The following is a 26,642-nucleotide window of genomic DNA, read 5'->3' on the forward strand; positions in this document are numbered from 1 at the left end:
TGATTTATTTTAGACCACTGTATTTACTGTTTTTTTTATTATCATGAACTGATCTGGGGTGGCTATGTCCAAAAATGTAACATATAAATTTTATAAAGAAAGAAATGAGCAACATTCTTTATTAGTGTGCAAGGATGTTTCAACTTTGCTGGTCACTGTTCGAAAAAGGATGCCTACAATTAACTGGGCAGTTCCCCAAATTCTCTTTGCAGAGAGATCTGAGAACCTCAATGGAGAGGGCACTACACCTTTGAGTCTGCATTATTTTTGTCCACTCACCCATTCTTTATCAGTTTTTTGTTTGAAATCTTAACTGCAGAATGACTGCTAAATGTTAGAACTATGTGGGGTTTTTTTCTCTCTCTCTCTCTTTCTGTATAGTTATTGTCCTAATATTTAGAAGCCGACATACACAGCTTCTTTTATATTTTCTTGATAATATGCATAAAAATTAATACGTCTATTTTATTTAAAACCTACAATTATTAGTAAGTGAATTGAATGATCTATCTACCAACTGACTAAGCATGACAATAAATTAAAATGTGTTAATCAGTTAACAGCTGTATTTAAAACCATTCGACTAATGGGCCTTGTGCACAAAAGACATGTCAGCTGAAAGCTACAACCCCCTTCACTCTGAATGGGAGAGATTTAGGATCTATTCTGTAGACAAGTTCCAGGGAATAGGCTATTCAATCAAGGGGGAATAGAGTGTGATTTCATTCTGAGCAGACTGCATAGGATTGCTCTGAGTTTATAAGTCACCTTTAAATCAATGAGATCTGAAAATGCCTTGATTGGGACAGTGGCATAACCCTGAAGATAGTTCAGTACTCTGTGTAAAGTAGACTATAGCAGGTCTCAAAGGCTGAATACAGTCCCTGGGCCTTATAGTTTGACAGCCCTGATCTGAAGCCTATGAAAGAGAAAAGGCATCATCAGTCTTGCTGATTTCTTAAAGTTTTGTAACATTGCATTTTCACCCCAGATTTTTGCTTTCCAATACAATTCACCATGTTCAATCCAAGTCCTTTGGCCTACATACTAGAAGCTTGTGAATATTTATTTATTTATTTATTTATTTATTTATTTATTTATTTATTTATTTATTTATTTATACTTTTTATTTCGTGGTTGTTTTTTTACAAAAAGTGTTGTGTATATATCTTACACCCAAAATGCAATATGACTGCATTTATACAGACAGAATTAACAGATCTGTAACATTCTATGCAACATGAGATACATAATGTAAAAAATTAATGTACAAATCAGATTTGCTAGAATAAAAAGAAAATCAACTAAATTTAATAGGTGCCAACAATGGAGAATCTGGAATTACTGTAGCATGCATGTCTCTAGTCATATTTGATTTTTCTTTCAGCTTTGACTGGAGTAACGTGTGTTCCACCACGCCAATTCGTATGTCCATCTGAATAGTTTCTTGCTTCAGTTTGGTTTAAAGCTTGTTTAATTTTTACTAAGGGAGCTGTTAAAAAAAGAAAATGCAAAACAGTACGTTTCCTGTTAGCTTTCCACACAAAGAAAGGTACTGTTTTTTTCTTCCTAATTTTCTCTCTTTGCTAATCGGGAGAGAGAACTTAAATGAACAAAAAGAATGACAATACTCTGGAGGCATGACTTTATGGATTCATAATTTCACATGGAAGCTATATTAAAATAAGGTTATCACATTTTGACATTTTGGATCTCAAAACATGCATTAAAGGGTACATACATTTTTTAACATGTTATAGTGACAGTATTACATTTTGCACTGGGGAAGGAATATATCTTCTACAGATTTATTTTTCTGTACACGCTAGTACAGATTCAAATCAGTTTCTCAAAGTACCAGATGCAGCAGCCTTACAAATCCTGAGGCTACAGCTATACACAAGAAGTCCCCCCCCCCCCCCAGAATGTGATGAAGGCCCAGGTAAGGGTTTAGGCTTAGGCGGATTTTAAAATGGAATTAAGCCACAACTGACAAGTCCTATATGCTTTATCTTTTTACCAGCTGTGAGCATACCTCTCCCCATATGAATGATAGAAATGTTCCATTAATCACTCCCTGTCTTCACAAAGGCCCCAGCACAGGGTTTCATGGCCCAACAGGGCCGGAAATCTTTTGCAAACATGTCATTCTGATTTTGTTGCTCTGCATTAAGAGTTTTTGCTTACTAAGCTGCTCAGAAGGTGGGAGTTTTGTCTGAGGAAGGGCCTGAAAGGCGAGCTTACCTCCATCAGTCATACTGCTCCCTTTTCTTCCATTTCCTGCTTTATCTTCTCTAATTCTTCGGTTATCTTAAGAGAAATGTTGGCGATGAATCATTTGCAAAATCTAGAACACTTTGAAACCAAAGATATCTCCACTGGTTTTACAAGGAACAACCTGAATTTAAGCGCTCACAGAGACATAAAAAGGTGAGAAATGGAGGGTTCATTGTTCTGTGTGTGGAATAAGGGTTAAGACAGGCATAGGCAAACTCCGACCCTCCAGATGTTTTGATACTACAATTCCCATCATCCCTGACACTGGTCCTGTTAGCTAGGGATGATGGGAATTGTAGTTCCAAAATATCTGGAGGGCCAGAGTTTGCCTATGCTTGAGTTAAGATGTAATTGTGACAGAGGGCCTTTTATTCTTCTTATGTTTCCATTTCTCTACTTTTCTTCCTTTTTTCCTGTTTTTTTCCTTATCTAGATTATTTTGGCTTTTATTGTATTTTATGTTGAAAACTTTTCATAAAAATTGCTATTTTTTTAAAGGTTTCCCACGATGCCACTACCCTAATTCTTTAGTCTCATGGCTTTTGTAAAAGGTAGGTTCCCATGCAGATTTTAATACTATGAGACTCAGCATAATTTAAATACAAGCCAAAAAGTAAAGTGATCAAAGAGACGGTTCCTATAGCATCATTGTGCATGGATAACTCAGTTGGCTAGATGTGTGGTGCTGATAATGCCAAGGTTTCAGGTTCAATCCCTGTATGAGGAAGCTGCATATTCATAGCATGAAGGGGGTAGACTAGATGATCCTCAGGGTCCTGCCAACTCCACAATTCAATGATTATGATTGATTAATCTCTCTAGGCTACTAGTTGCTATTAAGTGCATGTCTGAAATGAAGAATGGCTAAACTCGATGTAGCCTCAAGATTAGTATCATTTTGCCATATTAATTCTATATCAAGGTTTGCATAACTGAAGTGGATCTATCCAGGATTCTGTTAGAAGTTAACTAAACTTGGTGGAAGCTGCCCTGCCAGCCATGCGAGAAGTGGAGAGGGAGTGGGAGAGCACAATGTTTCTCCTGGGCTTGTTTGGGCCTGCCCATGTATTAGAAAACACAGCCAAAGAGAGAAGGCTATTGGCTTTCCAAGGCCATTTTGCTTATCTTGAGGCACAAAACGCTATAGATTTTTTTTCCCTGAACTTCTGCTCTCCTGTGAAAAGGGTCATTTTCCATCCTCACATTTTGTGAATAAACCTCAAGCACCCAGTCTCAATGTGTGCACTAAGCTAAATGAACTAACAAATTATTCTCAGCCCAACTGATCACTTTGAAAGATACTGTTGCCAGTGATGTGTGTTTACTCAATACCATCCCAGTTGGATTTGTTTCATATACAGCCAATATTTTCATTTACTCATTCCATGATGGCTAAAGGCAAGGGCAGAAAAGAAAATATAAATGTTCACAAAATCCTGACAGTAGTGCAACCAAACCATTATTTTGCAGTTTAACTGGAGGTCTTGAATTGGATTCTCTTACTTTAATTACCTGCTCTTACAGGAGCCCTGGTTAAATGAAGGCTTCATACCTATGATTTCTTTATTGTGCCAGGCCTGGCATGCAGCCAAGATGATATGCAGGCTTATTCACTTTTCCATCCAGTATCATCAGAATGCAAAATGGATTAAGGGAACAAATTCCATTACTGTGATTTGGTGCAGATGAAAAACATCATCTGTGGCCCATCTTGTCATACAAAGTTATGCACTCCTGTCATTTAATATTAGTCATCTCATAAAAATAAAGATTAAGCTTAGTGCTTATGAAAAAGTAATCTGAAAAGGAATGGTAACTCATCAGCCTGAAAAACTTACAGAAGTCGGCAAAGTAAACCACTTAACTAAGGAGTTAAGTGGTATTACCTCAAATGAGAGAACTGCCTGATGAACATAAGTCTTTGCTCTGTTTGTTTACGATTTCAAACATAAAACTTCTAAAATACCATGTCTGTGTCCCTTACTGGGAGTAAGCCTTAGAGCTATTGCAATCACAACATACTAACACCCTAGATGAAGACTGAAATGCTTGTCTTGTCATTATTTTTAGATTTCAGATTCTGGAGGAGAAAACACACAAAACATCTGGACTGTAAAATCCACCGAGGAAAAGTTCTACCTCAGAAAGAATTCTAGCCCGCTCTGTTACTCCTCCACTTCCTTGTTGGTATTTCTCTTTGGCCTGTGAATAAAAGAAACAACTTTTTTACCTTGAGAGGAAAATGAAGAACCCCCGGGATACGTCCTATTCCACACAAGCAACTTAAATGAAAGACTGATCTATAATTAAAAGGCCATGAGAGCAACCTAGAGAATTCTTTAGTTTACATCATTAATAGCACATGAGGTAAAAGTCACAGCTTGAGCTTTAACATGAGAAACCTAGAGTTAATGGTGGAAGCAGGCAACACTACAGCCTCTTAACAGCAATCCAAGGACTACAGGAAAACAAAGAGACAGTCCGCTTGTTACCTCACTCAGAAGTGCCTGTGCCAGAACGATACTCTTGAACCAAATGCTCCAGCTGGTTGGTTGATATACTTTTCCTCGACTGCTCACTTTTTCCAGAGTTCTGCTTATTTCATTGTGAAGTTTGTCGAGGTAACCCTGTCAGAGTTTGAAACGGGTCAGTTCTCACTGAAGGCTGGCAAGGATCTAAAGATCTACTCAAGAGCTTGGGCATGCCCAGTAGGACTTCAGACTCTCTTTTCCATTGACCATCAGGTTCCCATATGCAAGCAAACTTTTGGAGTCCTCTCACTTTCAAAACCAGCTTGCATTGTTCTTTGGACCATGCCCGTGCATTATTGAAGTAACACAGAGTTGGCGGGGGAAAAGATTTCAACTGCTCCTCCAAAACTAGATCCAAAGTTCTTAAGCAACAGCACTTCTTTTACAATTCAAGCTTGCATGTACCCCAAACTTCCACTGTATAAGAGATGTGGCAGCTAACAGAGAAAGTCCGAGCACAGAAGGAAACCAAATGCCTAGAAGCAGTTCATTTTACTAACTAGTGACTCAGAAGCACTTGAGACCGCACATACACACAAAGGGGAGTTCTCCAATGAGAATCCCCTGAATGGTCACAAACTCATAACCACATCCATTGTATGTGAATTACTTATACTAATCAGAGACTCACCCTGGTATCTTTTAAAGCATATTCAATTCCATCTTGGTGCTGGTGCATTTGATCTACATGGATTCGCCAGTCCTGCAAGTTAAATAAAAAGGCTTTACTACAAGTGATATGCAAGCTTGTGATTTACTTCAGACCGGTTGAATCATGGCTTAGCAAGTTTGTGGCATACTTACAAAAGGTTAGCATGATTCAACCTTTGGATTGGTGTCTTAATATTATCTAAATACATGGGCATCTTCTTTTTCCAAAATAAACTTCTGAACATCACTGTTCAGCTGTTGGATAGAAGCGAACACTGTCTGCAAATTGTGTTTGTGGCGATTCTTGTTCCAGAAATATTCTAGCAGAGTGCTCTGAGCTGTTGATTCCAACTCCACTCCTTCTGATACAAGAAAAGAGGTTGAGTTTGCATTTACTATGCAATCAAACCTTCATTACAGCCTTCACTACAGAATAGTTCAAATTTAGCACTGGCCAGAATTTTAATCACTTTAAAACAACATACAATAGCATTTACCAGCACCAAGAGATCTCTGAAGGGAAAAGGACTGGCCAAGAGTAACACACCAGCAGGCAGCATAAAGAAGCTCTCCAGACATAGGAGATGGATGCATATGGACAATCGTCAGATCAAAATAACCAGATAGAACTATGCTGTGTTGGAGATATCCAAATGTACTAGCTAAAGATAAAGTGAGCCTCATTGTGTATTACATCACTTTAGTCTTACAACAAGTCATCACATAAAGATAGAGACCGACTGCTAGTGCCCTCCATAACTCAGTGGAAATATGAACCTAGATTTCTTATATCCAAGCCAACACTCTAGTCATTGCGCCACAGTAGATGAACTTGTGTGAAACACAAAAACAAGAAGCTTACACTTCTCTCAAACAGCAAATGAAGCGTATAAGTCTGTGTCAAAGCTGAATGCTCCTCAACTGTAAAGAAAATTTCTCTATACTTAGGTAGAAGGCTAGGCTAAACCTAGAGATTTTTTTGTATTTAGCAGCATTCAATCATGCTTGCACACCCCTGTACACCAACCTGCACTCCTAGTGGGACAGGTCAGACACAGCTTGACCGTCTCATGTCCTGTTATGAAAACAAGGTCTCTCAGGAGGAAGCGGAGACTGAGGGAAATAACTCAAGGTAAAAAGGAGTCATTGCAGGCTTGATAAGAGGAATCTTTATAGCAACAGGGAAGCTACAAGATTTTAGCGGATGTACTTGGGAGAGAATGTGGAAGAAAGAAGAGCAAGACAAAAACTGTATTTGTTGAAAGAGTGAGCTGAAATTAGAGAATAACCCCTTTAAAACTCTGCTGCTGTCATAGTTTTGTATAGACTGAGAAGATGTAAACTGGTTTCAGCACTTTTCATTGGTTATTTTATCTCTATTTTTTCTATCAACATTAGTTGAGATAACTGCAGCAACCATGAAAACTAGAGAGGTACATGCCAAAAGTAAGCTTGTATTTTATATATTGAGAAACAGCAGCAGTCGCCCTGGCATCATACGGGATATGAGAGGAGTATCTGAAGACAATCACAAGGTTTGATGCCTTCCAGACAGGATGTGGGGGGAAAGATGGAGGAAAACAATTTGGATAAGAAGTAGAGCTCCATCTTCAGAATGTTCAGTTTGGAAAAACCAGCAAGGAATCATGAGTAAATGTTAGCAATACATTTAACGTAGCTAGATAGAAGTGAAAAGTTACATGTAGGTGGATAAATGACGGTAATTATACTCGGTATGGATGAATATAGCCAGAGTGTTTGTGTGAGGAAGGAGAGTAGAACCCTGACAGACTGCAATGAAGTCTTACAAGTGTGAACAGAAGAATACAGTCACACACGTGTGTGTATATACACAAACAGCAGAGCAATCAATACTACTAAAGACAGCTGAATCCAAAAAGAATACAGATGAAAAAGAGGCCCTTCCCTTAGATTTGCAGTAATAAAATCAACAGGAATTCCTGATGGTTTACATTTTGCTTCAAGCAAAACAGATGCTATAAGCAGAGAACTAGATGGAGACTGGAGGGCTTCACCAGGAAAAAGCTGATATAGCAAACGGGGGCAGCAGAGCTCACCACAAATGCAGAAGTCAAAGATGGTTTGATGCCAACTGTCCAACAGTTAATTTGGAGACAGCATTATTAAAAACTGCTCTCCTCAGGAGAGGCTTAACCAACATAAATCTGAACATCCAAAGCATGGGTAGTCAATGTTGTGCTCACCAGATGTGGACAACTCCCTTCATCTCTGTTTAGTGGCTATGCTGGCTGAGATTAATGTGGTTTGCGGTCCACAACACCTGGAGGGCACTACGTTAGCGACCCCAATCTAATATTTAGGTAGTTGAGGGAATCCATTTTAATGCCCTTCTAAAAACTATTTGTTTATACATCTGCACCCCTTTCAATAGGATCATTACATCTAAAACTGTACAAACATGTTTATGCTGGGTTTCAAGTACTTTGCTGTAGACACTAATCTATTTTAAGTGCTCAGATGTCAAGTAGCTTAAAATAGCACTTCACATTTAACTGTGAAATTTTGCAAGAAAAGGCAACTAGGATCTCTAAATCAGATTTGGAAATGACTGTTTATAGTCGTTTATAATGTGTTGATTACAGACTGGGCCTTTAAAAACACACATGAGGGAAGGTCATTGCAGGAATTTGGGTTACTGCATTAGAAGCAGCACTATAGATATTTATTTATCTATTGCATTTATATCCCACCTTTTCCTCCGAGTTCTCTCCACCCTTATTTAACCCCCCCCCCCCACAACATGAAATAAGTTAGGTTGAGAGGCAAGGTCATTCAGTACGCTTCATGGCAGAAAGGGGATTTAGCACTGGTCTTCCAGGTCCTAGTCTGACACTCTAACCACTACAAAACACCATCGTTACGCACCTTATTATCAGTTCTGATTGTGACTTTCAACTGCGGTAGTACCCGTTCCACTTCAAGGTTTCCACTCAGCTGCATCTACTGTGGATTCTAAAATCTCTTCTTGCTTTGATTCAATCATATCCTATCAAGGAGTTTACATTATAAACATCAGCAAACGATGAAACTGCAAAATGCAGTAATACCAGAGAGAACACAAATTTCAAGACCTGCAGTGCCAGCACAAGCATTGAAGATGATGCATACCAACATTTAAATGACTACTAATTCACTTTATTATTATTATTATTATCCGCCCATCTGGTTGGGTTGCACTGACCACTCTGGGTGGCTCCAACAAAATATTTAAAACACAATAAAACATCAACATTAAAAACCTCCCTGTACAGGGCTGCTTTCAGATGTCTCCTTTGCCACCGATTGTAAAAGGCATCAAATAACGAACATGAGGAAACTCCTGAAATTAGCTTTTGTATTACTTAAGCACAAATTATAATGCTAGTTTGATAAGTTAGCATGTATATACTTGATTTGTAAGAAAGTAAACATAAGAGTATACTACAATGATGTCTTTAAAGACTCTACGCGATGCATAATTCATTGTGCATTCTATATAGTCAAATTAAACGTTGACTGATATTGTTGACACAGTCAAGATGCGATTCATAACTACTACTGCAAAGTTGTAGAATTTATGATACATGGAATTGACGGTATATTGTAGAATTTATGGTATATGGTAGATGGACTAAGCTGTCATGTGTACTTCCAACGATGCATTAAGTGAAACTCCAATTGCATACTGAGGCTTTCCACATCTGCTAACTCTTGTGCTTCACACACAAACACACACACACACACACACACACACACGCAAATGGCTTGAAGAGTGTGGACATCCTTAAAAGGCGTGTGAAAAGCTGTACAGAACAATGCAGCAGCAATGGGCACCATGAATGAGCAGAAGTGTCTCTCACTTGCACAACGGCACAATGTGAACTCAAGAGCATGAACACTTACCGCTTTGTAAGTTTGTGCCTTCAAAACATTCAGATCAATGTAGTTTTCTTCATTATCTGTCCTCTTCTTCCTTAAAAACATAAAAAATATTGTTCAGCAAGAAATGCAGGACTGTGTTTTAAAAAACAGCTTCTGAACTTCATCACAGCCGTTGCCAAAAGAAAAATGAAAAATGTTATTATGTACTGACCCTGGGATAGCTCAATCAGTACAGCATGAAACTTAATCACAGGGTTGCGGGGTCAAGCCCCACATTGGCAAAAAGATTCTTGCATTGCGGTGCACTAGATGACACTCATGGTCCCTTCCACTCAACAATTCTGTGATTCTACTACCCATGGAGCTTTTTAGGAGCACCACTCCTTTGGCAATCACTACCACAACTGCATTGCCTCCCTTGCATTAAAATATCACTGGTGGTGGCTCACATAATAAATTTTGCTCCATGTATGAGCAATTCTGGACACCCACCGTACATGTATTTACATGAGCAAGGCAACATGGCAAGGAAAACTGAGCAATCATGGATGCAGCAGCAGAAATGCTATGATTATGATAGCTGGAAAATTGCTGCCACATTAACATGAACTGTTGCAAGCTATATCAGTCCTTTTCATTCTATATACTAGCTTTTGGTTCATGCAAGCATGTACCAGAGAATGGTTTGGACTGCTAATATACAGTACAAAACATCTAGTGTATTGAACCCTTTGATTTACAGCAATTTAAACTAGAATTTTCACAATTGTTTAGGCAACAATTCTAGGTTACTCTGCTAGTTTCTAAAGGTTTCCCACCCTCCCCCTCTGGGGCAACATGAAAAAGGGGGATCTTCCAGAATGAACACTACCACCACACTCTGTTGCCATATGTAGGCAAGCCTAATTGGCTTTCTAAGTGACAAATCTACTGAGCATATGTTATATCAACAAAATATCCAGACTAGACAGCTACTTTCTCAGACTATTTATACTTCTTAACTGAAGACAGTACTACAGAAATAAGCCTTTCATGTGGAATACAAAATTATTCCTTTACCTCATCTCCACTTCCTAAGAAAAATGTATTCACATTTAACAATAAAATTAATGTCAACAAAAAATTACCTATACCTACCGCAATTACTTCTTCCACTTTATTAAGGGTCAGTTCAGCATCATCTTCTGTTATTGCTTCTTCTTCTAGCTCCTCTGTTGGATATGTTGCCCTAAAACAATGAATGTAAGCCTCTGAGAATATTACAGCAGATATAGACAAATAGACAGACAGACAAAGTAAAAATGCAACTATCCATGATCTTGAACCCACACTTTGGATTAACTCCAAGGTGGCTTTGGAACAGGAGACTACTGACCTTACCTTGCTTCGGCCATCACCTTAGTGGTGGGTTTCCATTTTAGAATGACAGTGATTAACTTTTTGTGCTTCTGAAAGCTCACAGGGAAAAGGAAAACAAAGCAGCTAGTTTGAAATCTGCATATAAATATTTCTATGCAATGCTCAACAGTGCTCTTTTGCTATGAGTCATTGCTATTTTGAGAGGTGACTGAGACACCTGTTGTGGGGGGGGGGAATCCAGCCCATGTCATGTTAATTTTCATCAAATTCCAGTACATCCATTAAAAACAACATTTGTGGGATATTTGTTAGCGAAACCATCAACAATCTACACAGTGGATCATGGGAATATCTGCTTCTTGGTTTTGGGGTTTATTTAAATTTGCAGTACTTACAGTTGCCAATAAAATCTTGAAAATTTAAACCAATTTGTTCATGCTTCGTATATTTGATTTCTTCTGCATGCATCTTTAAAGGATACTTTCTGATTTCTTTCTCTTTTAAATGTGTACACCACTTTCACCGTTTCTGCGTGGCCTGGTATACACTGCCTGGTTTGTATTGCTGCTGCAGCTTGCCTTTAATTATTATAATATTGTAGCTATTTTGTATTTTAATGGCACTTGTACTGCAATCTTTTTGTAAATGGTTTTTTATACTGTAGTTTAAATGCTTTGTACATCATTTTTAGTACCCTGGTATGAAAGAGGCAAAGAAACATAATAAATAAGATCTGGTGTGTGTGTATCTGTAACTGAATGAGGCGGACAAATGTTATCATTCTCCTGAGAAGGAAGGGAGAAGACATTAAGAAACAGTGTGACGTGCCCAGTTAGCTTAGCACTGAGCAGATTTGAATCAGAACCTACAACTCATGTTCTTAAGCACTGCCCTACACCAGCACCTGTGATGCTATGAGCACTAGTTGATTGTTTGCAGAGTTGTGGCTACAGTGTGTGTGGGTCTTGGGCATGGACAGTCCAGATTCAAGTCTCTGCTCAATCTTTCCACATGAAGGTATTGAAGCAAGCAAGTCTATCTCAGCCCTAACCTATCCCACAGGATTATTGAGACAATAAAATAAGACAACCCAATATGCTCCACTTAAAGTTCCTTGGAGGAAGGGTCGGCTAAAAATTCGAGAGATAAGACAGTCATGGAAATAGGTGCCCTTGCTAGGGAGAGCACTACATTTTACCAGCATCAAAAATACTATGATTCACATGGTAAGAAAACAAAACATGTATGTAATAGAGCCTCCATCATGAGAAGGACATTGGGTCTCACACAACAACTGAGTAAAAGTGTAGACTGACTGTGGAAACATACAAGAACAAAAACTAAAGTGGTGTGGAAACTTAGGTATGTATCTCAAAAGACAGCATTAGAAGATGATAGTTGGATATGACCTGCTTGCATTGCTCTGGCTCTCTCATTTTATATAATTAATGCCTAAATTCCCAGAAAAGAAGAAATGTAAGAGATTATCTTATTAAGATAGGATACCTTTTCCATGCAAAGGATGTGTATTTTAAGGCTTCTTCAGCTAAACAATCAAGAACATAGCATGCTTGCTCTCCATAACCTGCCTTTAACTTTGAAGGAGGAAAATCCACAGATCTGCCCTAAAACAAAGATAGATATCATTACACGAAATGTAAAATCATTTATAACTACTAACTACAATTTCTTTATTCACAAAGGGGTGTTTGTGTGTGTGTGTGTGTGTGTGTGTACACAGCACCAAGAAGCCAAAATTTGTGTGAGCGAGTCATCACATATGGGAGCCAGTTCATACATTCAGCTGGAAATATCAGGTGATGAGAAATCAAGTGTTATACATGCATGTGTGAACCAGACCTGATTGCTGCAATCATGATCCACACTGGCTTACATTTGAGTTTTCTATTTGGATGTACTGTCTAAATGTGAGCATAACAGCCAAACATATAATAGTTTCTCATTGGCTTTTAAGAGACCTTTCCTGGCAATAATCCATAACCACACTACTTGGGTTGGTGCTTACTCGTGTCATCTTTGATTCCTGGAATTACTAAAATAGCAATTTATTCAGAAACTTGGTGAACATTTTTCTCCCAGTACTAGTCAATTCATACACCACACCAAACAGTAATTAAATCAGATTAACTATGACTGGTAGGATGTCAAGATGAGAAATTATGGTTCTGAATTGGTTGGCAAACCAAAATTAGAAATCATAGTTTGCAGTGGGTTTCCCACTATGGGTAGTGCTAACTATGATTTGGTGTGATTGTCCGAATTGAACAGTCATAGTTACGGCCATCACTGTGCCTCCAGAAGCTTGCTGCACCATGAAAGAAAACTAAAACACAGTTCTAAAATATGTTGTTTGCTGTACATTTGAAATTGCAATGCATGATCCCAGTTTCAAGCTATGGTTAATTCCAACCACATCTTGATATATTGTTTACATGTAGCCAGAGGATCACTTAACACATGAAAAAGTGCCTGCTCCTTTGTTTCTAAGAACTGAAAACAGCATGAGAAACAACAAACAAAATATATTCAGAACCAACTCCCCCACCCACTTATTAGAAGCAACACTGAAATGAACTGGTGGTTAATCACTCCTATACAAAGCAACTGCTGTTGCATCCACCCACCTGCTCCAGCGGAGACAGAATCACTCTTGTTCAGGAGGAGGCGGATGACAAGGCCCTGTCACTTTTCCACCCTGCAACTCTATGATATGACAAATTGCACCTGCTGAAGTTCCCTCTTCCACACAACTATCAAGGAACAGGAACCAGTCCTGTCTTCCATCTAGTTGCCCTAACAGTAATAGTATGGTTTGGGTCTATTTTCTAAGAAATTTTCTCATTTAGTCAAACTCTGTATCAGAACATGCACACACATAAGTGCAAAAGCTTTCAAGAAACCAAGTAAGAGAAGAGAAGCTCAATTCTTAGTCACCTTCCTTTTAAAAATATAAATTCAACTGCAATATACAAGCATCTCTGCCGTGTTTTCATTTCCATTTGATCCTCAAAGGTAAAGGTAAAGGGACCCGTGACTGTTAGGTCCAGTCGCAGACGACTCTGGGGTTGCGGCACTCATCTCGCTTTACTGGCCGAGGGAGCCGGCGTTTGTCCCAGTGTGATGTGGCCAGCATGACAAAGCCACTTCTCATGAACCAGCGCAGCACACGGAAGCGGCGTTTACCTTCCCACCGGAGCGGTACCCATTTATCTACTTGCACTTGATGTGCTTTTGAACTGCTAGGTTGGCAGGAGCTGGACGGAGCAACGGGAATTCATCCTGTCGCGGGGATTTTAACCGCCGACATTCTGATCCGTCGATAAGCCCTAGGCCAGTGGTGGCGAACCTTTTAGAGACAGAGTGCCCAACTACAACCCAAAACCCAATGATTTATCACAAAGTGCCAATCCGGGGGATCATGGGGGAGAGTTGTTGAGCTTTTTTGGGGGGGAGGAGTACCCAGAGTGGTTGAACTTATATCTGCACTTTATGTATAATATTTTCAAAATAAATAGTTGCCTTTCAGCACTTCTCGACCATCTTCTTGTCCACGGTGCCGGGCTGGTGGGGGCAGAGGTGTTGGTGGTGTGGCTGGAAGGCGTCCTTCACGAGCCTGATCAGCCCGCTGTGGCCCTTCTTCAGCGGGGCCGACATGGGGGCGGCGGAGAAGGGGGGGAACGGCGGCGGAGGCGGCTTCGCCTGAGGGAGGGACGGAGGGTGGATAAGGCGTGTCCCTTCCGCCAGGCCGCTCCTTCCCCGGCTTGGCTACCGACTGTTGAGGCGGAGGAGAAGGGGGCGCGGCTCCATGAGCAATGTGGAAGAGAAAAAAAGGGAAGCGGGTGGGAAGGGAGGGGAAAGAGGAGGCTGCGCGCGCCGGAGGAAGAAGCGCGCCCGTTAAACCTCTGCCCTCCGTGACAGGATAGCGAGCCTCCCCCCCGACGGGGCGCTCTAATTGACTGTGGCAGTAGCAAGGGTGGGAGGAAAGCCGAGACTCTATTGGAGGAGGGGAAAACGCTCCCTGAGGGAAGGCGCGTTCTGATTGTACCACTCGTTTTCAATAGCCCGCCCCTAGGGTTCAGTCGCGTTTGTGATTGGTCAGAGCGAAGGGGGATGGGCGAGTGATGGGGCGATGGCGCGCGTGCCCATAGAGAGGGCTCTGCGTGCCCACTTGGGCACGCGTGCCATAGGTTCGCCACCACTGCCCTAGGCTCTGTGGTTTAGACCACAGCGATCCTTAAAAACAGTTCCATTTTTCTCTCCTCTTTTTATTTCCAAAATCTTCAGTAATCCAAAATGCAGCCGACCCAATAGAAACTCAGCATGATTACTTCCAAGTAAGTGAAAAGATGGGGAATGGAGTGTCAACCACAGAGCACATACAGTATGACACTTGGGTTGTATTGATGAACTTGGGTGTTTGACAATGACTTAAAATCAGCCCAACCACACACGCTAAGAGTGACAAAACATATCCCTGGTCCTGGATCATGGTCTGCAAAATCATTGTAGCTATTTAAAAATCAATACAGTTCTACTTAAGGATCAGTTAGAAAGAACTAGCATATAAGTCACCTACAAAGTGATTATGACTGACCAAAAAATTCAGAGACACACAAAATATGATCCACTTACAAATGACCGCAGTTCTGATAGTATGCTAGATATTGTTGCATTTGGGTCATCATATTCCTGTGGCTGCTCAAAGGGATGCCCTGCTTTATTAATTAGCCAGGCAGCAAGGGTGCAGAACATGTAGAATTGTTCACCTGGGTTAATGGGCAATGCAAAGTAGTGCCTGTTTTAAAGAGAAACAAAACAAAACAAAGATTAGCCTCCCTATATTGAAAAATCTTGTCCTTCTAGCTAACAGAACTTATCTGTATTACTATAACCCTCTATGCCCCCAAATTGCTTTTCTCAAGGATGACATTAGGGCTGGTATTTCACTGACAAGCAATTTCCCCGAAAGATGTGCTATTTTCTTTGCAGTACTTTCAAAATGTTATGCCATAACGAGCCATGACTTTCATTGTGTATGTACACCCTGCAGATAATTAATTTGAGTCAAAAGCTGTAAATGCAATTCTCAAGAGTATTAGAGCTGAACACTTGAGAGTTCAAAAGGGATTTGATTATCAGGTAGTTTATAAAACTTTTTGCAGCTTGACCTTCTATGGAAGTACACAGCAGTTCAGACAAATACACAGTACTTCATATCGTCAATAAAACAGAAATTTACTTCAGAAATATTGTTACAAATAAGAAATGTTCAAATTGGGGCATGAGGGCACATTTGTTGGCATCAGTCTGTCTGAAAGACAGAGAATGTGCCCCTGGTGGTGAAGGCAAACCACTGTGTTAGAAGCACCAAAGTGACCTTCCTGGACAGTACTGTGTATGGAGGTCCTGGGCTGCCCCAATGACAAGAATCCCCTCTCTCAGCCTTGCCGATGTGGTCCAAAAGAAAGCAGAGTTATACATCTGGCACCAGCTTGATGTCAGGAGTTGCCAGAAGGAGGCATACAAGGTGCCATTCAACCGTCTTAGTGACTCCACTCAGATCTGTGTAGGGTCTACTCCTCAGCCTTTTCTTCTCCCAAAGATATCCCACAAGGCCAGCAGAGGTTTAGGATGAGAATTTTCCTTCTCTTAGATGGGCTACAGTCCCAGGCTGATGAGCCCCATCTGCCCAACATTTTCCTCTGCAGCACACGCAGAAACTGCCTTCTTGACCACTGGACCTACTATTGATCTTGTCTGCTTGATTCACCAGAGGCCTGTGTTTGCATACAGAGAAAGTTCCTAACTCACTGAGGGTTTGACTTTGACACCCTTCGGGTTCCCTCACCTGGTTAAGTTGGCCAGTCGAAAGCATTCTCAGGGTGTGGCCACTGTCACATGTTGACAGCTTCTAGGAGCCACAAGTGAGAGCTGAGTGCAGGGTGGGGACCAAAGGTGGACAAACTATCCCCAAACCAGCACTTTCTACCCTTCCCCTAACACCCCATACAGGTATCATTTCCTAAACTACAGTGTCCACAATTTATAAAGCAAAAAGAGAGATTAAATTTGGTCAAAAAAACCCTCCTTGATTTGATAACGTGTCGTGGATATTCATGGAGAAGACCTGGAGAAGATGGAAATCAGAGGGAACTTCTGAGAGGAATTAGTGCAATATATAGTGAGCAAAAAGCAAAACTAATTATTAACAATGCACTATCAAAGACATTTAATATCACAAAGGGCACCAGGCAGGGGTGCCCACTCTCACCACTTCTGTTTATTATGGTTCTAGAAGTATTAGCAAACAAAATAAGAGATACCGACACAATTAAAGGTATCAAGGTGGGAAAGAAAGAATTTAAAATCAAAGCGTTTGCTGATGACCTGGTAATTACATTGGAGGAACCTCAAGAGAGCATTATAGAAATGTGGAAAAAATAGAGGAATTTGGAGAATTGGCAGGATTTAAATTGAACAAAAGAAAAACAAAAATGCTGGTTAAAAATATGAATAGAACTGAAAGTGAGGAGCTAGAAAAAAAATTTGGGCTGTCAGTGGTTAAACAGATAAAATATCTTGGTATTAATCTAACAGCGAAAAAACATAAATTTATTTAATGATAATTATTTACCAATCTGGAAAGAAATTAAAAAGATATAGAGGTGTGGGGAAGATTGAACTTGTCATTTTGGGGAAGAATCTCAGCTATCAAAATGAGTGTGTTACCTAGACTATTGTTTTTCTTTCAAATGATACCAGTAATTAAAGGCACAAAAATCTTCAAAGAATGGCAAAAAACACTATCCACATTTATATGGCAAGGAAAACGGTCTAGGATAAAACAAAAATATTAGTAGACAGGAGAGAAAGAGGAGGCTTTGGATTACCAGACCTGAAAATATATTACGAAGCCTCATGCCTAATATGGGTGAGACAATGGATCTTGCTGGAAATACAGACATATTGGACCTGGAAGGGTTTAACAACAGGTTGGGTGGCATGCGTATCTGTGGAGGGAAAAAGTTAAAGTTCATAAAGATTTCTTAACACATGTATTTAAAAAATCCTTGTACGAAGTCTGGGAAAGATATAAAAACTTATTAGAAAGGAAGACGCCAAAATGGTTATCCCCAACAGAGATCCTGACAGTAAAAAAAGTAAATATGGCAGGGATCTGGATACATATGAAGACCTATTGGTAGATTCAGATAAAGGATGGAAGTTAAACCTTATGAGGCCGTAATGGATAAAATGACTGGATGGCTACAATATCATCAAGTGAATGAAATATTTAAGGAGGACAAAAGAAAAGGCGGGCTTTGAAAAAGCAAATCTAAATTTCAAATGGAGATTGTGGAAGGGAAAGGAAATTGCTGACCAAAATGTATGACTACTTATTAGAGTGGTACACAAAGGATGAACTTGTGAAAGAGGCCATGATAAAATGGGCGGTGGATTTGGGGTATAACATTCAGTATGATAGATGGCAGAAATTATGGAATCATACCATTAAATTTACGGCATGTACAGTATTAAAGAGAATTTGATGAAAATGTTATACCGCTGGTACATAACCCCAACCAAATTAGCCAAAATGTATAGAACAGGAAATAAGAAAGTTGGAAGTGTATAAGATGAAAGATGGGGACTTTTTCCATATGTGGTGGGGTGTGAGAAAGTAAAGCAATACTGGGAAGCAATATATAATGAGCTAAAAAAGATGTTGCAATATACCTTTCACAAAATACCCGAAGCCTTTTTATTAGGATTAATGGGAAGTGACATCATAAGAATGACCAAAAGATATTCCTTTATGCTACTACGGCGGCAAGAATTTTGCTGGCCCAAAAATGGAAAACGCCGGACTTACCTACAATTGAAGAGTGGCGAAACAAATTATTAGAATATTTGGAATTAGCTAGACTAACAGGAAGGATAGAAACCAGAGAGACCAAAAGGTCACAACAGATTGGAGTAAATTTATTGAGTATTTAAAAAAGTCTGGTAATAAAACGATAACACCAACAGGATTTAAACAAAATACTTGCAATGTGAAAATATTCGATAACAGATGTAGATAAGAACAAATTAAGAATGTACATATGGGGAATGAACAATAATTAAAGCTGAGAGAATGAGGAGAAGACTGAAAACCAGGGATGGAAGGGAGGGAAGTCACAATACTCGGCAGAGTATAGGGATACATAAAGAAAATATTTGAATACATAATTGTTTGTAATAGTCATGGAATTATGTTTAATTTTATGTGAATTCGTTGATGTAATTAATAAAAGCAATAAAAACTTTGGAAAAAAAAAAACCCTCCTCTCTTAAAATGAAGTTCTATCTGCTAAGTTCAAACAGCAGCTTTGGAAGTATTTTGAAAACCTGTTATTTTAGCTCACTTATGGATTGCAAGGTGATGGACAGTTGATTATTTTAGTACTAGTGACTATTTAAGGTATTCATTTAATTTTATATTTGCTTTAAAATCTACTGTTACCAAGCCTAGGCTTCAACATGGAGTATCCTAGAAACTTAAACAAGCAGAATGAAACAAGAACAAAATATTAAAACTGTTTAACAAAAATGAGGAAACAAGAGACATCACACACAGGGTACATAATATAACAGAGAGCCCTGCTAATGGAATGTTTGGGGACAGCATACCAGAGGCTACGGGTCCACAGATCCAAAGCCCTCGGGTCCCCCAAGGGGTCCAATCATCAAACTCCTTAGCTATTCCACCTGGAACTTGCACAGCAAACAATTAAACCACCAAGCGACCTTCCATCTGGCCTGCATGGTTTTGAATATCATAGTGCAGCTACTGCTTTATAAATAAAATGTAGCCAATATCATAATACAGTGTTATCTCGGTTCTCAAATGTCACCTGTTCCGGAAGCCTGTTTGGCTTCCAAAATGTTTGAAAACCGAGGCGTGGCTTTCCATCAGTTGCAAGAGCTTCTTGCACTCAGGGGAAGCCATGCCACATGTTTGGGTTCCGAAAAACGTTCAAAAACAGAAGCATTTGCTTCCAGGTTTTCGGCGTTTGAGAACTGAAACATACGACAACGGAGGTGTTTGGGAACTGAGGTACCACTGTATAACATAGTGACACCTTTCAACATGCCAGTGTTTTTTCTTTTGGGGGCAAGTGTAAAGAGTTCTATCAACTATAATAACAATATGTACTTCTGCAGTGACATTCTTCCCAAGAAACATAAACAGTGACTTGTCTCTTTAGGCAATACAGTGGTACCTTGAGTTACAGACATGATCCGTTCTGGGGTACCGTTCGCAGCCCGAAAAGTCCGCAACCCAAGTGGCGATATTGTGCATGCACTTCCAGGTTTGCCACATTTGCCACCTGAAAAAAACGCAACCCAAAGCGAACGCAACCCATGGTATGACTGTACTTTAAGCTCCAAATTCCCAAATCCTGCCAGTATCTTGAGAACAGGATACTGTATCACAATCAGTAGTATTAGGGGGCTGTATTACTTGAATCTGATTTATTCATATGCAACAATATTGATTCAATTCTCATAATCTGAGTGCCTTAAATATGTAATAAAAATGGATTATAATTTATTTCAAAGAGTATTCAATTGAGAAAAGGAAAATGTTTAATAACTTTACCATTTCATTAAAAGCATTTCCAAATTAATGCAAGTTTTCTATTTAAACTGAAGTAATATGTACGACATATCTTGGAACTGTTAATTGGTAGATCTGCCATTTTTGCCCACAACAAACCAAGTCTGCAAATCAGCTACACAAATATGCTAGTGAATAATATTATTTTGAAAATCAGCTGATTTTTGGCACAATCCAAACCCTGGTTGCTGCCTGGTGGGGCTTAATGGACCAGCAGGGCCACCCATCCCTGCTGTGCAAGCTGGCTGGGGCAGAAAGGTAGGGGAGGCCGGGCACATATCTGTGCCAGCCTGGAGTTGGTGCAGCAATTAATCCCAGATGGGGGCTGATGCCATTACAAGACAGCAGTGAGGCTGCCTTGAGATCCAAGGAATCCTGGACTGGCTCAGCCCCATGCCACCCCAACACCCCATGGGGGAACTTTCCAGTCACCCACCCATTAGACAGGCAGAAAAGAGGAGCTCTGAGCCAGCTGAGTGACACTGGCATGACTCTGCAGGCAAGAGGAACACCTCTCCACAATTCAACCCCCTCCTCAAGTCTGGAGGCCTGGACTGCCCCCTTGCGTGTATACTAATTTGTGTGGTGCAACATCAATGCTGATGCGAAATCATATTTTCTTCTGTGAGTCAGAATATATTTTTTTTATTTCACAGAAGAGAATAGATGATTTGATCTGGGTGTTATAACCTGGACTGAAGGAAGTGCATAAACTGCAGTTTCCTAGTTCAGACACCACAGGAAACTGTAGTCTTAAGAATCAAAGGCAGCTCTGACAGACGTGGACATGGGAGGGGAGGTGGGAAGGGGCAAAAGGAGGACTACACAGTTCATTTCAAAACAAACAACTATGGTTTGTTTATTAGGTGAAGGATAATGATGTCTGGAACAAGCCAGGATCTCATTTTGCATTTTCATCAACTATGCTTTGAAAAGCTGACATGTAAATTGTAGTTGTAAGAATATAGTTCAGGAAGGTGAGAACAAAGGCTTTACCTTGCATAACAAAGAAAACATTTTAATTATAGCTGAGTAGCCTTAGAAGTTGTAACTTTGATATGGATTACACTGATGAACAAAAAAAGGACTAAATGAGGTGCTATGAAGAGCTGTTCAAGAAAAAGCATCATCTTCTTAACCTAAAACCTCATTCAGATAACAATTAGTTTCCGGCAATGCAATCCCTTGAGTGTCTACACAGAAGTTCTGGGTTCAATGGGACACTCCTAGGTAAGTATGTATAAGTCAAGTGTACTACATATATCCGCAAGTATAAAGCCTAGGAACATTTAAAAAGAAATCATGAACACTGAAACTGGAAAAATTCTACTCTGCACAGGATTTGAGCAACATACACAAGTTCTCTGAACACAGCTTTCATCCAAACTGCAAAAGGATTGACACTAACAGTCAAGCTGGCAAAAAGCCTAATTGGCCATGCTTAAATTAAATTATTCCATGTTTGCAGCCACTCTGCTAGAGTTACAAGAAGAACGATATGAACAAATCAGGCTGATTAATGAATGAATACTATTTTGTATTTTCTTTATCTGTAGATGAAAAGAGTGGTACAATTTGAAGATGAAAATAAAACCCTTAAAACATGACTTTGGTACTTCAAAGATTTAACAGTCTCTAGTCGGAGTTAGAACTTAAATTCCTGCAAAACTTTCACCAGTCACAGCACAAACAATTCTGAGCAACAATTACCCTTAAGGAGCAGTGATCTGTAAGCCACAGTCTGATAAGGTTCACCTTTTATAACTTAAGACAATTATTAGTGATCCATTAATGGTGTCGCGCACTATGGTGTATTATGGAGCGCTAGAATTTATAGTGTACTGTATTACAGAGCAGAACAAAGAACAGGTCCAACGTTCTCTAAGGATCAGTCTTAGGGTTACAGATGAGGAAAGCAGAACAAAACAAATGGAAGCAGGGTACACCAAAGGTATAAGACTGCAATGAACAAGCAAGTTCTCCCCTCATAAATACGACCAATTCTGCTGACTCTCACAGAGAGAATCTGTGCCTGATGCACATCCAATGTACAACCTCAACACCACTCTTAAACACTAGGCAAATTTAGGTCACTGACATTACAGGATTGAGCACTGTAAATGGAACACCTCAATGTCTAAAAACTACTTATTCACTCTAATAAAAAATGACATTTTTTATTTATCAGTCTGAGAGGAAAGACCTTTCCTCACCAAGCAAAATCTCAAGTTCATCTAGAAAAGTCCCATCTTAACACTGGTTGGATCACAACCCCCTGCTGCACTAGATGGCACGCTTTTATGAGCAGATTCCTCCAAAGAAAAAGTTCTTTGCCTTGTAAAATTTAGAAGGGCACTAATGTCCCAAAACACATACGTATAAGGTGGTATATAAATTCAATAAATAATAATAACAATAATACATCCAACGTTAAAAACAAAAATCACCAACTCTTGCAGCATAACCACATCTATCAGAAGGAAGTTCCACCCAGTTTAACAACATTTTAAACGTGCAGCCGTCACAGTCAGTCCTAACTCATCCAAAATTCAAGTTTTTAATCACTTAGCTTTTCAGGGGCTGCAGAAGAAAACGCGTGCCCTGGAAAACGCACGAAGCATGCAGACATGCTGCACAAAGCCTATGCAGCACGTTTTCCTCTGCTCCGGCGGAGTTGTTCACCCCGAAGTGAGAGCGGGCACAGAGCCGCAGCACCCGAAGGCCCCGCTCTCCAAACAACATTACTCGTTCAGCACAAACTTCAGCGTGCGCCACGGTCACCAACAGACTCACCTGCAGGGGGGAATCGCAGACCCCCAGAGTTCCCAAGAGACAAACGCAACTGCCAGCCACCAAGAGGAGACCAACCAGTGGAAAGGCTGACCCAGCAGGGCGCGCGCGCACGTGAGAACCATCCCTTGCCGCGGACACGTGTACGCCTCGCGGGCAAGGCCGAGCATTTCGCTCTTCGGCCGGGAGCTTCCTCACACACACACACACCCCTCTGCGCCGCCGCCGCCGCCGCCCGGGCTGCTGGACGGGAGCGAGGCCCGCCTGGCCCGCTTTTACCTGGAGGGCGGCCTCATGTTGTGGCTCCGCAGCGCCGCCTCCTCCTCGTAGTTGAGCAGCTTCAGCTTCTCCAGAAGGTCCTCCATCATGACGAACATGTGGTAAACCGCGCCGGGCCCCCGCTCCACGGCCCCCGCCGCCGCCGCGGCGTCGCCTTCCTCAGCGGCCGCCATGACCATCACTCAGCTAGCCCGGAGTTGCCCAGCACAACAACACGCAAGCGGCGAGGCCGGCGGCATCGGCGGCGTAGCCGGGGAAACAAACCCCGCCCGTCCGAACACTCGCCCGCCAATCGCTTCTCCCCTGGTGCTTCGGACCAATCGCTTAGTCGTCGCCTCATTGCGCGTGCGTAGAGCGGCACGGCGCCCCCCCTCCCCCAGTCGCCTCGCGCATACGTCTCCCTCCGCTTCGCCTCCTTACCTCCCTTTTACGTCTCGGCTGAGGTTCCCTCGTTGCCAGGGATCGCGAAAGGGGCGTGTCCCCGGAGGCGGAGTCACGTGCATTCAGGCCGCTTTGCCGACTCCCTGCGGAAGGAGAGAGGGTGCGATGTCTGTGGCCAAAAAGGGCAACGCCGAGGCGGAGGCAGGCAGTGGCGCCGCGGCGTTAAAGGGGCCGAAGGAAGGAGCCGTTTCTTTGCGGTCACGGCTGAAGGGTACTGGTTAAGCCCTTTGCGGGTTTATAACGGCTGGAGACGTGTACTGTATACGCATCGCCGTAAAAAGAGGAAACGCACCAAGCACACACAAAACCCGCAAAAATAAAAAAGGGGTGCACAGATTTGATGTGCGGGGTATAAATGAAATTATTATTATTATTATTATTATTATTATTATTATTTGCACGAGCTGCATTTTATTCCCATATGCAGATTTAGAAGTTATGAGTAATTTAAATAGATGTATTCCATTGTAATCGAGAGGTCAGCTGTGCAGGCAGGCACTGTTAGTGTGCAACTTTCAAAGGCCCCTGCTCTCCCTCACGCTTCTCAGCATTTCCTCTGGCCTATGGAATGCTGCAACTGAAATGCCCTGTAGTTTTGGAGGGAGACCGACAGTTGAAACAAAAAGTTCAAGGTTTTCTAATAATGCCTTTATGGGCACACTTAAAGCATAGGAATATAATTTTACATGTCTTGGACTGCACAGTGAGCTAGCCTGTAAGTTCCATCGAACAAAGTAAACTTGCATAAGATTGCACTATTAAAAATAGCCCTGATTTGCAGACAAAAATGGAGATACATACACAAAATCAAGGCTTAAACCCATGCTTTTTAGTGAATCTAAACAGTAGGCTAATACAATTCAATTGGCATTGGAGTGAATATCACTCTGACACTACCAGCAATGTATGTAGATGGCAATTAAAAATGCTAGTTGCACATTTTTCTCATCATTAGTGTCAGCATCCAGAGAATTTTAGGAACTCTTGAGGCATCAGACGAATTGAATGCCATTCTCAATTCTAAACATCAATTTCCATCTGGGGCTTGGATGTGTGTTCTTTCTGCAGTTGACTGTCAGAACATGCCAGTACTGGTTGGCATTGTGTCCAATGACTTGGTTCAGTTTCTTCCTTGCTGGAAAATTGACCATATCCTCTGCCAAATTTCTGCCTGGCCAAGTCAGTGACATTTGTTGGCCATCTGCATATGGTAGCTAAACTTGCAGATAGCAAACCTGACTGCCTTCAAGAATAGTGTTCTATTGTCAAGTTTCCATGAGCAAAGGATGCTTTTCTAAGATCATATTATGAATGCTTATCAGTCATGCTGTTAATTAGCTTCCATTAGTGAAACATCTACCAGCCATCCCAAGCCATTCATTTTTTGGAGAAACGTATTCTTAATAAGGACCATTGCTCAGTGGTAGATCATCTGTTCTGTGTGCAGGTCCTGAGTTCAATCTCCAATATTTCCAGGCAGGGCTGGAAGACATGTCTGTCTGAAACCCTGGAAAGCCAGTCAGAACAAGATAGAACAGTGGTCTGAGTTAGTATAAGGCAACTTCCAATGTTTCTATATAAAACAAAACCTATTTTCGTAAGATGGCTTAATGATACAGTGCAGTACAGAGTTTTCTCTGGAATTACCAGAGAAAACACTAATGAATCCCGCAGCAGCCTTTCAAACGGGGCTGAGATCTTTATCAGAGCCAAGAAAAGTCTTCCAATGCCAACCTGGGCAGAACTAACAGCTACAAACACCAGAAAGGAAAGTGAAACTAAATAAAAGTAGCTGCTTTGCCCCTTTGGGATAATGTCAGCGCTATTAAACTGTTTAGTTAGGCTTAGAGAACATTCCCAAGGATATGTCAGGATCCAAGAAAAGGCATCACTTTGGAGAAGGCGTCTCCCGCTCCAACTAAAGGAAAGTATCTGGTTCAGTTCAGGGTAACAACAGAAGCAGCTTTTAAAGCAGAGCGAGCTAAAGTGTGAGAATAAACTGAAGGCACCTTGGGATGCAGGTACTTCTCGCATCCACACACTCATACAGGCAGATATACCTTTGTGTACACACTACCCCCATCCTTAGCTTAGCTGTTTAGATCAGTTTAGATCAGCTGGAGTGCGCATCATCCCCTCCACACTCATTAAATGCTCAATTAAATGCACAGGGGTGGGGTGCATTGCAGCCCTTTTGCAGCCCTGGACTCTGCCTACCCCAGTGCTCTGTCTGTGTGCTTTACTGTCATTTAATTTCAACCTTTTCGCTGCCACTGTTAAAACATGGTTGGGTCTTTGATGCCAGAAAGGTTTGCTTGGGGCATATTAGACCTTCAAACCACCCCTGTTCTAAATATGTATTTAGAAATAAATACTTTGAACATGTCTAAAGTCTCCAGCGATCTCTTCTCCAAAAGGAAGGAAAGCCTTAACACTGCTGCCCCTGGAACTTCTCCCAAATTTGGGGAAGTGGGAACTTCGGGGCAGAGGGGAGGCACGACGTTTACTGATGTTTCATCCCCTGTCCTGGGCAAACAAGAAGCCAGGGCCAAACTGGACAAGACAATCTGAGATTTCTGATTTATTTGTTTTTATAAATGGTTGGGGCAGTGGCTCGGGGTGAGACCTTGACCATGCCTTTTTTCTCATGCTATTTTCCACTTCAAAATACCGGTACTGCTCTCCAGCACTTGTAAGTTTCCATATGTAGGTCAAGTAGCAGCAGC

At 41.0% G+C, this 26,642-nt stretch overlaps 1 protein-coding gene across 1 annotated transcript; it reads right to left on the reverse strand.

Moving 5' to 3' along the window:
* Window positions 1-1,289: 1,289 nt before the first annotated feature.
* Window positions 1,290-23,728, reverse strand: IFT57 (intraflagellar transport 57). Its single transcript, XM_033146683.1, is given in 16 exon segments — window positions 1,290-1,462; window positions 1,464-1,492; window positions 2,245-2,262; window positions 2,265-2,310; window positions 4,417-4,479; window positions 4,770-4,790; window positions 4,792-4,830; window positions 4,833-4,904; window positions 5,440-5,511; window positions 8,367-8,426; window positions 8,428-8,487; window positions 9,384-9,449; window positions 10,500-10,590; window positions 12,228-12,346; window positions 15,375-15,537; window positions 23,476-23,728. Coding segments are annotated over 16 exon segments (1,260 nt in total). The 5' UTR covers window positions 23,655-23,728; the 3' UTR covers window positions 1,290-1,300.
* Between the last annotated feature and the right edge of the window lie 2,914 nt (window positions 23,729-26,642).

This window comes from Lacerta agilis, chromosome 4 (assembly GCF_009819535.1).
Source record: "Lacerta agilis isolate rLacAgi1 chromosome 4, rLacAgi1.pri, whole genome shotgun sequence".
In the NCBI taxonomy this organism is placed as follows: Eukaryota; Metazoa; Chordata; class Lepidosauria; order Squamata; family Lacertidae; genus Lacerta; species Lacerta agilis.